The 13,272-nt window shown below is 30.5% G+C and overlaps 2 protein-coding genes across 2 annotated transcripts in view; one reads left to right on the top strand and one right to left on the bottom strand.

Moving 5' to 3' along the window:
* Nucleotides 1-13,272, bottom strand: part of LOC123657510 (adenylosuccinate lyase) — a 33,849-nt gene that overhangs the window by 4,305 nt on the left and 16,272 nt on the right. The gene's annotated exons all lie outside the window — the stretch shown is intronic.
* The window catches only part of LOC123657511, a 30,467-nt gene that overhangs the window by 2,356 nt on the left and 14,839 nt on the right, over nucleotides 1-13,272 (top strand). The window contains 4 exon segments of the mRNA XM_045593052.1: nucleotides 3,858-4,054; nucleotides 4,499-4,628; nucleotides 5,774-5,878; nucleotides 6,949-7,068. Of these exon segments, the coding sequence (XP_045449008.1) occupies nucleotides 3,858-4,054; nucleotides 4,499-4,628; nucleotides 5,774-5,878; nucleotides 6,949-7,068 (552 nt within the window).

Raw genomic sequence — 13,272 nt, 5'->3', positions numbered from 1 at the left:
CAAGAATTTCGCTTATCTGTATCGTGTTGAAATATATTTGATAGTGAAGATGTTTTGTGAATGTTTTGTTGATTTGGATTATTATATTACTATACTAAGCAGTATTAACAACACATTAAAAGCAACAATGAGAAGGATAAGTATTTCTGGTAATAACTAAAAAATACATATTCGATTAAATGGCAAAATAATCGCAGCACATCTTTACATTAAAATAACATTTATATATTTATACAACTCAATTTATCAAATAATAGTATAATGAAAAAATAATGTACATAAGCGATGCTTATGGACCTGATTTAGTTATTTTCTGTTTAATTTATAAATGCATGAGAAACTCAGGCATGTAAATAGTACATCCGACAAATTAATTGTTTCAGTTATCGATTTCATCCGAATAAAAAAGCAAATTTTGCTATCAGATTGATTATCACTCATTTTGATTTCAAGAGGAAGCAATCAATGTTCGTTATTCTTTGATCCCGACTTCCTGATGACGACAATTAAAACTTGTTATTGTGATCACTGCTATACCATCAGCTGTCTCACAGAATATGTATAGAACAGACACATCCATAAATTCATTTAGCATGAATGAATAATAAATATACATAAATAGTTGCGTATGATTATATTGATAAAACGTTGACAAATAGGTAACAGTTTTCGGTACAGCATGTTTCTATTTTCAGCACACAAACATATATACCTGACTGCGCCCAGACTGCACCGATCATTACGACAACCTATGACCTACACAAATATTTCTCGTTTACGAGTATATCTCGGTCACCACTGCACCATCCTGTTACAAAACAACAATAAATAAGAACAAATAAGGCCTAATGGCTTCTTTTAAAGAGAGGTGACGTCGGTATTAGGAAGAGATATTATATCTGATTTGAAAAGGATTAAATAAATTTCTGATCCTATGTTTTGACTCAGTATTACTACTTTAAATAATAACTATTGTGTCATCCTAATGTTACATGAGTTAAGAATCAAAATGAAGTCAAACATTGAGAACAGGAACATTTACGTCACATGGCGTAGGAATTTTTAGGAACTTGGGATATTAATTCTACAACATAATATATTTTAAGAAGATAATTGACTCTGTCAAAAAATTAACAGATTTTATGAAAGTTTAAAATTATAAATTAACGCTCGTACTACTAATAGTAATCCTTTACGATTACGTTTCAAGCTCTGACTTTAGAATGAAAATTTATTGTTATAACCTGGATATTGGTACTATTTCCTTTAGCAGATTAATGAAATAATGGCTATTATATTAATTTCGGATATAATTATAGCAATTACATTAATAACGGCAATAACTGTTTTAATGGATGTGGGACGTATACATCATTTTATTTTAATTATTTGAAGATTTTTCAATATCTAATAAATTATATTGTTTTAAATTTACGATCGGATAATCGATTTAAAAACAATTAATAGTTTAATTTGTTCCTTCATAATAAATTAACTAAGTTTTCACTTTCTCAAGGTTTAATCTTTTCGTAGTTTTTTAATAATAAAGAGTAGTAAAATAATTGAAATCCTTCTTACAAGATTATAGTATGTGATAGGATGGGAATTGGGAAGTGAGGAACGATAAAATTTGTCGTATCTCTTTAGGAACAGATATGTAAAGTTCCAGAAGTAACTATGAAGCGATTTTTTTAAATATTGAACAAATAAGAGGGTGGTGGTTGAATGGGAGATACTAAAATCGGCTTCAGTATTGATAATTCGTCAAAACTTTCAATAAATCAATGCCTATTTAAAATAATAATAATAACAATAAAAAGTAATCTTAAAGATTTCGATTTATGTTTTTTTTTTACATTTATTCATAGTTGTTCGAATTTTAATTTGATCAATGTTAATAAAACGAATTCAACGTCCTAGTCCTATTTTTCAAAACTACATATAGGTAACTAAAAATATAATAAAGTTAAATCATAATAAGCGAAAATTAAGAAAATGCCGATGTTTTCTTATTATCTTGTTCAAAATTTTTTACAATTAATTTCTTTTTAAGTTTCGCAAAGAAAATAAATTAATTACATGTTGATGAAACAAATAACATAATAATAATTTTTGGCTTTATAGAAAACTCAGGTACTTTTACCCAATTACCACTATCTCTTAAATAATAATTCAAATCACATACGAGTTATGAATATTATAAATAACTTATAAGAACGGGTACATCAATACGGTACAGACAAATTCTCAATACTCTGTGGTATTCTTTTCCTTACATGAATGGAAGTGTTGACTCTTGACCTGCATGAGTAATTTTATTAATTAACTAATTTGTCCTTTGCAGCCGTTTGTCGATATTACGAGCGCGAGTTTGCGTACTATTACTAGTGCAAAAGTCTGTAATGTAATTTAATTTTTTTTTTAAATATTACAAAATAAATTAAAAAATTAAGTTATATTCCTATAATTATACTTGAGAAAATCAAGGTACGTATGTATATGGTACGTAAACATACGTATGTTTATATGTATATGGTGTGTGTAAAATAGCTACTGTATACTTTATTATTTGGCAACATAAACTTCGCATGACGTTCAAAAGGCTTTACGTTTACTAGATTTTATGTCAATCTAAAAAAAAAAAATTAGTGGTTTTTTTTTACAAACAGAAAATACCTAAAATTCATTTGATTATTTATTTGCTAATAAGAATAGATTAAATGCGTCATTTGTAATTATGGTATTTGAATTCTAACATACAAATATAGAGATTCACGCATAAAATTCATGTAACAAAATATAAACAATGAAAAATGTTTAAAAACGATAAAATGATTTGATCAAACGATATTCGATTTCACCCTTCGTTTGGCACGTGTCACAGACAGAGGAAGACGGATAGCTCGATGGCATTATTCAAATATTTCCGCTACTGACTGATTGGACTGAACGCCACATGTCGTAGGTCACGGTATTACTAACGAGCTTATAAGTCACAGATGAACAATTATCACCGCATCCATTACAAATATTATGAAAGAATTTAAAGATAATATCTTAGTTTTCAGAAAGTAAAACACTTTTAACGTGAACTCATGAGGTCACGTTATTTTTGGCGTAAACTTGTGGAGGCCTATGTCCAGCAGTGGACTGTATAGGCTGTAATGATGAAAACACTTTTTATTCAATTACGGTACAAGTTTAAATAGATTTTTTTAGTTAGGTGAACATAGATAAAAATTATATTGAATGATTATTATTGAAAGAATATGAATGAAAAAAAAATGTAACGTCGTAATGTTGTGGTAATGTACAACAAAATTACTACGTTGTAACAAAAAATATATTTTCCAAGACAACTACGCAAATTGATTATATAGCATATAATTGAAGAATATTCGTAGCTCGTAAGGCATTCTGTATTCAAAGAGACATAATAGTACATCGTAAACATCCTTAGATAGACACAGAGGGCAATGGACAATAGGCAATTAAAATATAATAATTAGGAATGATATTAGTTCCTTTTTAGTTGTAGTACCTACTCGACATCCTTATCATGATTTGTAACGACGTACAAATAGCTCACGATAAGCTGAAATAATCCGTATAACATGTTACATAGAGCCCACACAGAACATATCATTCTAATGAAATCATCTGATAAGAATTCTTGTAACAAATGGTTGTTTAGAAACGAATTTTGTAAAAGTGAATCATTTGTCATATCATAAAACAAAGTCTAATTTCCGGATTTCCGATTAAAATTAACAACAAGTGAACTCTGAATCAGATGCATTAAAATACATAAGAAGAAAAAAATATGAATTTCTATATCAGACCATTTTTGATTCCAGGTATTGAACGTCGTAATCTTAGTACTCTACCGCACTGGGTACAATGGAGAGTTCCTAGGGGTGGGAGGCACATGGAACCTCAACGAGGAGAAGAATCCTGACGCCGAAATAGTCGCCTCTGGTGTCATTGTGGGCTATCTCATTTACACACTTGTGCAAATAGTCACATTCCTCTTTGGAACTACAGAGCACAAGAGGTATTGGCTGCTTTTAATTTTTATTTCGAAATTATTTGTAAATATTTTTAATTTGAGCATAGAACTTCTTCTTTTATAAAGAAATATATAGCATAAGAGCATTGTAAATGTTGCATTTATAACGTCAATTAGCGGTTCTGCACCTTTAAAGGGTATATTTTTCCTTTTTAACTATAAGGGAAAGTCTTACAATTTTACCCTTGTTAACGTTATTATATTACTACTGTTTCATTACAATAAGTCATTACGTGATTCTTTTATACTCCGACATTATCTAGTTATATGATGATATTAGAACTTTTCAAATCTATTTCAGTGTTTGAAAGTGAGTGTTGTACATGGACAAAAGTGCTCATTATAATAATGTATATATGAAAACAAGCCCAAGTATTTCGTTGAGTGTTGCTTATACATATAAAAATAAATATAACGCTTTATTTACAGAGCATTATCAGAAATTGTGATGAACTTCATCGGTATATTTATGTGGATCGCGGTTGGAGCAGTGGCGCTGCACTACTGGGGCGGTTATCAGGGAGAACACCAATTCCAATTTGTCTTCGCTGAGAAACAGGTCGGCGTTTCATTATATTAATGTCCTCGTCTGTAGATAAACTTTTGTAACTTGTTCGAAAACTTTAATGTAATGGTCGAAAGTGGCGTTGTAATATGAAAATGTCACGCATTACCATTCCTCGAGGTATTGTTTGGTATAATGGATGTATATATACTATTACAATAAGCTAAGCTAAAAATAAAACATGCGAATATTTAACGCTGACACAACTCCAAAACGTTTTAAAGTACGCACTAACATACTAATGCTTACATTCTTATAACCAAACCATATGAAACAAAACTTTGTTTTTGTGGTTCCTTTGTTGTTTCTATTATTGAAAACATGAACATATATGTACAACAAAGCTGATTATTATTTTATGACTAATCGTACCATAGCCACTATGACGATGGAAAACTTTTACTTTGTTGGTCGTGTTACTATTACTTGCTTAACTGGTATTACATTATCATATAGTTGATAAAGAAGATCGAATTACATCTTTAGTTAATATTACACGCGTTTGAAGGATCACTAGATTGAAAACCCCTTTCTAACATACTTGTACATACTTGTCATTGGTAAATATTGAGTAAAATTAAACACTAAAAATATTTGAAAAATCCAAACTGCACGCTTCCACGCACTCATTTAAAACTATTATTTGCAACTTATGATCGACCATACAACGAACATTCCTTCGTCAGCCCTCCTATTCAATAGGCTTCTTAGTTAATCATTTCGTGACAAAAAAGCGGCTTGTTTAGTCAAAAGGTTCTCGCCTTATTTTGCTTTCATCCGTACATCCAAAACATTGACGCCCAACATAATATTTTTAATCGTTTTTTTTACTATAATATTTTAAAAGAAATTTTTACTATAAAATAATTTTTACTATATAATCAGATGATATTCAATTTATAGTTTGATAAGTAGAGTAAGCGCATTTTTCATTTTCTGAGATTAAAGCACAGGCTTCTTGGAGGCGTGTAATAAATTATTTCCTTCAATAAATACGTAGTTTATCGAACTAGGGTTTATTACTTCTTTCTTGAAGATTACCTCAAATTCGTTCTTTTCAGTACTAAGCATTAGATAATTTTAAGACTATGCTTAAAGCATATTATCGTTTCAATAAAATTAACATTGTATATTTTCAGGTTGGTCTAGCGGTTGGCGCGTTATGTGTCATCCAGGGCGCGGTGTACCTCGTCGACACAGCGCTATCTGTCATACACTTCACAAAAGAAATGTAAATCTTAAGTGTAGCCCTAATAGATTTATTTGTTTATATTTAAGTTATACATAAGCGACATTTAACTACATATTCCAAAGTTATTTGACAAAAGACTATGTTAGCAACGATCGAAATCAGCAGACTATTTAAGTTTCAGACAACTAAAAAATTGCTCTCCCATGATTATATTGTAATTTTTTCCCACCTCTATACTAATTTAGAAAAATATTAGCACTTTTGTATTATGTATTTGCGACGAAAGTCAATTATATATATATATATATATATATATGAATATGATTATTTTTATTCGAAATAAAACTTATCTGCCAATTATATTTTTTTTCTAACAAAACATCCTCAAGCTCATTACTTACTTCCTATGTTTACATGTAAGTTTTAAAAAGAGAAAAGTAACCTTCACACCAAAGCCTTTATTTTAATACCACTAAGAATTTTGTTTTAGAAGCAACTCTTATAAATTATTTATAATAATTTTTAAGAGTTTTAGAAAACGACACCATTTAGAAATAAAGAAACTTAAGACCCTCCACAATTTTCAAAGTAGGCACATAAGGTCATGATCATTTACAGTAAAACAGTAGCTAAAATTGTAAAGGCGAGTGAAACCATAATGAATATCTTGATTATTGATTGATCTAGTATGCTAGTCATAATAGCAATTATAACACTTACGATCTAAAAAAAAATCGTTTCTACATGCAGGATTATCTGGTGGTCAAAAACGATGTAAACTAAATGACCAAAGTTGAGGTCAATGCAGGAGTCAAATTAGTAGGGTCAAACGTTAAATGTGATACACTGTGTACTCTTCTGGCTCATTAGACTTCTAGCTCTCATGTAGTCCAATAGTTTATTTGGTCATAAACGAATCTTTGTGCGAAAATAAAAGTAAAAACTTCGGTATTGAACACACCTCAAAATCTATTTAATTTGGTTGTTTTTCGCTGGTGACAATTAAAACAATTTCTTAATTAAGAATTACCCAACATTTCCAACGATTCGTCGTAGATCGATAAATTCGAGTCAAGGATTCGTTAATTGTCATTTCAATTGAATAATAGTTAATCCTTATAGTTTTAACTGAAACTGGAGTATCTATACTCCGGCAGCTTGGTAATAATATCGCCCAGATCGAAGGACTTCATGTGTGAGGTTGACGTTTACGCCAGCAAGATTGCGCCGCTCACGGACAGCGTAAGTACAATGATACACAACTATTTAAAAAATATGCCAAGAAAAGCCATAGGTATGGCTAGATGTATAACGTTTAAACCTTTATGCATTTTGTAGTGTGGTTGACAGAACGTTGCTTGATATGACACACGTACAAAAACAAAATGTAGCAAAATCATACAACTCTGTTTAATCATTTAAATAATTTACCATTTTATCTTATTATTTATCATCTGTAACATAGTTTATTTTAAAAATCTTAATTTACTTTTGAGTTTTATTTTCATTAATCCGTTTGTGATAACAATAACTAATTATGTTATAATTATATATCAATAATTCTATACACATGTTAGAACCAATAATTAATAACACAAGCCCTGCAATAATGTACGGAACTAAATTCAGGGCAGAACAGAACGTGTCATAGATTAACCGCTTCAGTACTTCGCATCTGTAGGCGCATTGTTTTCTCACATATTATGATAAAACTAATAAAACTAAGGTTTTTATACAAGTGTATAAGACATATTATAACTATAATTATATAAGATACCTCAAATTATAAACCTATTTGTATAAAATGAACTAAATAAAAAAAATAAATAAAATTATACATAGAAACGGACTATGTATGCCAAATGATTACTAAAAATTTTGTGGCTTATTTACCCAGGGTAATATCAAGCTCATATTAAATATACATATGTTAAGGGTTAACTAAAGGTACGTATAAAAAGTAAAAAAGCTGGAACCCAACCGAGTTATCTCTTCCTCATTTTAATTTCTCCTACTACCCTTCACACCTTTAAAGCAAACAACGTAATTGTGGTTTATCTACTGTTACAATCATTTATTGACCGCCTAGCATCAGACAGCACGCATCAGAATTATCGCATCAGAATGCCACGCTTTTGCGGGTTATGTCTATACAAATTGTCACAATTTGAGTAAAAGGTCACAATTTGTATAGACATACTTTACTTACATTTTTCTAATATCTAATTATTTTGTATAATTGCAAAGAGCTTTATTAGAATCGTAGACTGTTGCGCATAAGGTTTTTTTTTCATTTTACACGAATCAATTCAATAGATCATTAAATACCAGAACATAAAGAATATTAGTAGGACTTATATATCTTATCTTAAAAAAAAAAAAAAAAAAAATTTTTTAATTAATAACTATTGCAATGACTGATTTTCAACGGTCTTGAATACTTTTATTAGGTAAGTAGTACTTCGGACTTTTCTTTAGAACTTCGCAACAAAAGAAAAACCAAGTAATTTAATTGAATAACCAGTACATGAACTACAAAACATTATTAAGTTTATCGACATTTCTAGTTTCGACAGCTAATATTAGGGCAACATAAAACACAAGTAGGTTAGTTATTCAGCTAGACAAACGAATCGTCAGTACACGTACTTCACATGCTAATGAATCCCTTGTCGTCCTATGGAGCGCGTGCCCAACGTATTTGGAGCGATTGTGCCGTTAACCGGAACACTGGCTCAGATCAGCTGTGATAATAACTGTAATGATTTTGCACTTGCTTCTTACTTTAACAATACCCTAGATATATTATTGCTTCTGAGCGGGTATAATGCAGTAGGTAGTATTTTAAATTATATATTTTATTAATGTATCTTACTGCTGTTATGATTAAAGTACATGTAAGTACGATTTGGGATTTATATTATAAATAGGTATCCTTGTAAGTTACATAGTAAACGAAGTAAATAATGACTCGCCTGAGGAGCCCAAGACAGATATTTATCAAATGTAAGCAATAAGATCTTTAACTGTGTTACTATATTGGATAAGTCTATTCGTGATATTACTATATAAAAACATGATAATGTATGCTAAGTTTTGCACAAATGTCACATTAAACCTACAATAAAACCCCTTGGAGCAAAATGAGGTTTTAGTTTAATCTGAAAATAGGTCAGGCAACGACCTTCGTAAACCCCAACCGTAGAATGTTGGCGCCAAAACTGGCGTCAACATGGCGCCCGCTACCCCTAGACCGGAGACGACAATCAATGCTTACGCATGGTATTTGTATATTACTATTGTTTACAATATCACATGAAGACGAGAAGTAAACAATCAGATAAACATTAATAATTTCTTGAGCTTTAAGAGTAACATGTACAACAATTTGTATGAAATACAAAAACATTTTGCTTTTATTTCTTATCAATGATTAGGTAAATAATAGTATTTTTTTAATTATTTTGGATCAATGAACTATAAATATTATGAAATTGACTACAAAGTATAGTTTTTCTGTGTTCTGTCAAATATATAATAAATTTTAAATTATAAAGTGCTATGGCAACACCGTCAAAATGCAAAATACTCACACGAATAACTTTTGTGTAAGAAAGAACAATGGACCATAGTATGCGATAACATAAAATGCGTGTTTGTGTTTCACGTTCTCCCTTACCTATAAAACGTGCACTGGACTCCTATCAATGCATTAGTTAGTCGATCTCAAGTTTCATTTAAACAAAATTTTATTTACAGGTATATAATAACACGCATTATATGTATTAAGTAAGTCGTACAATGAGAGACAGCTGTCCAATTGAATGGATAATTTAAACAGTTGGTAGTGTCTGTACTTAAAAACAGTTATTAGATGTACAGTCATAAATATTTGAACAAGAACACAGTAAATAGGGAATATTTCATTCATTAATAATGAATCAATAAAATGAATGTTTGCCTGTATATCCTTTATAGAATCGTAAACTATGCATTTGATTATGTCATGATCTTCAGCAAAGTGCATGAGCCCACAAAGGTTTCTGAGTTAGTACTTCCAAAAAAAGCGTATCAACGCGCGCAGGGTACAGCTAGTCTTAAATAAAATCACAGTAAAATAATCTGTTCTCGAGTAGTGTTTTGTTTTCCTGTGATAACGAAACGTGAACTAAATCAAATAAATTACTATATGTAAATAAACCACATTACCTCACATTTAATAGTCACTATAGAATTGTTTCCTATTTCGGGGGTTAGGAAACATACAATATAATCACAAATGCCCAGACCAAGAACAACATCTATATTAGTTTCAGTTCAGCCTATCGTCAGCCTAAAGTCTACTGCTGGACTCCAGTCTCCCCAGTTTCGCACTAAACATCCCGCTTAAGATTTGTATAAATTATACGAAAGTTTGTGAAGTGTAGGGATCGAATCAGCACGACCAGCGCAGCAGCCAGTGTTGCGATCGCTGTACCAATGCGTCGTCAAACTTTTTTCTTACATTTTATATTGAAGTCTGCTGTATATGTATGTATTTATCCAAAGTCACCAATACTTTTTTTATAGTGATTTAACATACTCAACCTACAGACATTCATGTTTTTATCAAAGTAGTTGTGAATAATTCCCACATTACTGAAAACAAGTCTGCGGTAATTACTCATTACTATGATTCATTATTTTCAGATTTCAGGCCAGTGACGTTACTATGTAAGTTACCGGGAATCACAAGAAAATATGACCCCATTCATAGAATATAGTGGAATGAGTGATAAACAATTTACTAATTTTGTACTAAAACACAGTTTCTAGTAGTTTCTTATATTATTAACAAAAGAGTAACTGTGGAGTTTCTTACCGATTCTTCTCTGCAGAATCTACATTCCGATTCAGTGGTAGCTTAACTTATTTTTAAAGTTTTAATTTGTAAAATGACGATTCGAAAGTGCTCTTGAATGCTATTTGAATAAAGCTGTTTTTGATTTTGATTACAATATGATATGATCCACCATGATGGAAACAGGGAAGAATATTATTTTAACCGACGAAAAATGTAAGAGAGAATCAATTGATCTTGCATATTATATATATATATATATATATATATATATATATATATATATATATATATATGTGTGTGTGTGTGTGTGTGTGTGTGTGTGTATTTTAATAGAAATTTTAATTTTAATTATATGTATGTACTGAAAAATGTTGGAGAAATTGGTAAAAATGAAGAATGCACGTAATGATACACTAATAAGTTAGTAAAAAAAGCGCTAATGATATTGACGAGACCTACTCGAGACGTTCATCGTAGTCACTAGTAGCATAGTCATTAATGTTAAGTTATACACCGTATAATCTTCATATAAATTGTTGAAGAGGCTAGATACTTAACGTAAAGAACTAACATAAAACTAAATTAACTAATCTGACTATGGAGTTATTTAAACAACTTAGTTCAAATGATGTAAAAGTTTGTTCTAGATATTATATAAAATATACTTCTAATCAAAGTTACAGGTCTAAACAAACAAAAACATTTTCATACTTACAATAAATACAATCGATATTTAAGCATAAAATATATTTTATTTGTCGCTAACCCATTGTCGTTATCTATAAAATACCTAATGTCTTGAATATTTGTAGTTTTTTTGGTTTAATAGGTCAGAAAATAAAGACATAATATACAAGTCTAAATAACTAAAAACCCGGAACGTATTCCTTTGAACACAATTATGGCTAAACTCAAGCTGGTTTTCATACTTTAATTCAGAGCTTTTATGGAAGGTACGAAGATCTCGCGATCGTCACAGTCAGAGGCACATCTAGTGTTGGAATAAAAATATATAGTTATTTATATCCCCATAACACCACAGTCGTGATCGATATGCAGTCGTATTATTGTGAACGTGTTCGCAATGCGTGCTCTTGCACATATATGTATGAAATTGCGCTCACGCTGACTTCCAGACCGGAAAACGCTAGAAAGTGGCTTTTCAATTCGAATAGCTACATATAAACGATCTGCTGGCGATCTCGTGAGTGATTGAGCGGAAAAACGTTCGAGAGAAAAGTTGATCGAATGATGGAACAACAAAACTTATACTGACATCTCAAGGTTAAAATATATGTTTTGACTTTGTTCTTCTAAAAGTTAAGTATCAAAATTATGTATACGTTATGCCTATTTTTGAGGAATTCAATTACCATTACAATACAAATATCACCCATATCACTCATAGGGAGTGGTAACAAATAATGCGAAGAAAACAAAAACATCTATTCAAAATAAATTATGAATATATAAAAATAAATTTAAAATGTTACTCTATTTGAATAACGTCACACCTACATATATGTTACTCGACCTACGAGTATATCTTACTAATACTTACTTACTTAATAGGTCTTTAGTCTGAGCACAGAATACTGAGGACTCGAGTAATTTTTACATTTTAACAGTTTTTAAAGTTTTTATCAATTGTTACGTTTCTAGTTGTATTATAGAAGAGTATATTTCAATTATTCGTCAATTTTGTTACAAGTACTTGCATAATAAAAATTTACTGTATAGACTACATATGTCTACTTATACAGATGGGTTTAAGGTAAATTTGGGGGTAACAGAACTTTTTTTTTTATACAACTAGGTCGGCAAACAAGCGATTATCGTAGCTTATAGACATCAACAACAGAAGTGACAGAGTGCAACACCAGAAGCATAGGAAGCGCGTTGCCGACCCTATTCCCTATTCCCTCCAGGAGTTCTAGGCTCCTTACTCACCAACAGGAACACAACACTGCTTGAAAGCAGTATTATTTATCTGTAATCTTCTGTAAGGTCGAGGTAGCACCCCAGTCGGTCTACTAGCGTACCGAAATGTAACCGAAATACTAATTTCATAATTATTGTATCACCTAACATTATGTACAAGGTCATCCCATAACACAAAATCCACTTATTCAAACATATTTATCAAAGACATGTTTAAATGGAATGAATTCGGTTATCACTTGTCTCAAGATCTTCAACGGACTCTACGTCTATTAAAAGTATTTTATCGATTAAAGGGGAAAGATTATTGTGAATGGTCATTTTTTGTTGTTTTTCATGAGACCTTGTTAGTAATATTTGATTTTCTTTATAAACATAGCCTTTACGCACGAGTCGCTTTGTATAGAGTCATCGATAACATTGAGGTAAAACTATTTTAATGCATCATTACTACATTTTTTATTTCTTTAAAGCAATACCATGGCATTGCTCTGTTACACACATAATACATTTATACATTTACGTAAAAATGTGTTTTATTCATAAACAATTTACATATTTATGTTATAGCCTAATTACCTGAAAAATACTTTTATCATAGTCTGTTCATTAATAAAAGTTAAGGGCTGTATTACTTCATAAGGACATGAACTTTAAGCAGC

This window comes from Melitaea cinxia, chromosome 10, assembly GCF_905220565.1.
Source record: "Melitaea cinxia chromosome 10, ilMelCinx1.1, whole genome shotgun sequence".
NCBI lineage: Eukaryota > Metazoa > Arthropoda > Insecta > Lepidoptera > Nymphalidae > Melitaea > Melitaea cinxia.
The sequence above is the reverse complement of the archived record's forward strand: the minus strand, read 5'-3'. Positions and strand labels throughout refer to the sequence as shown.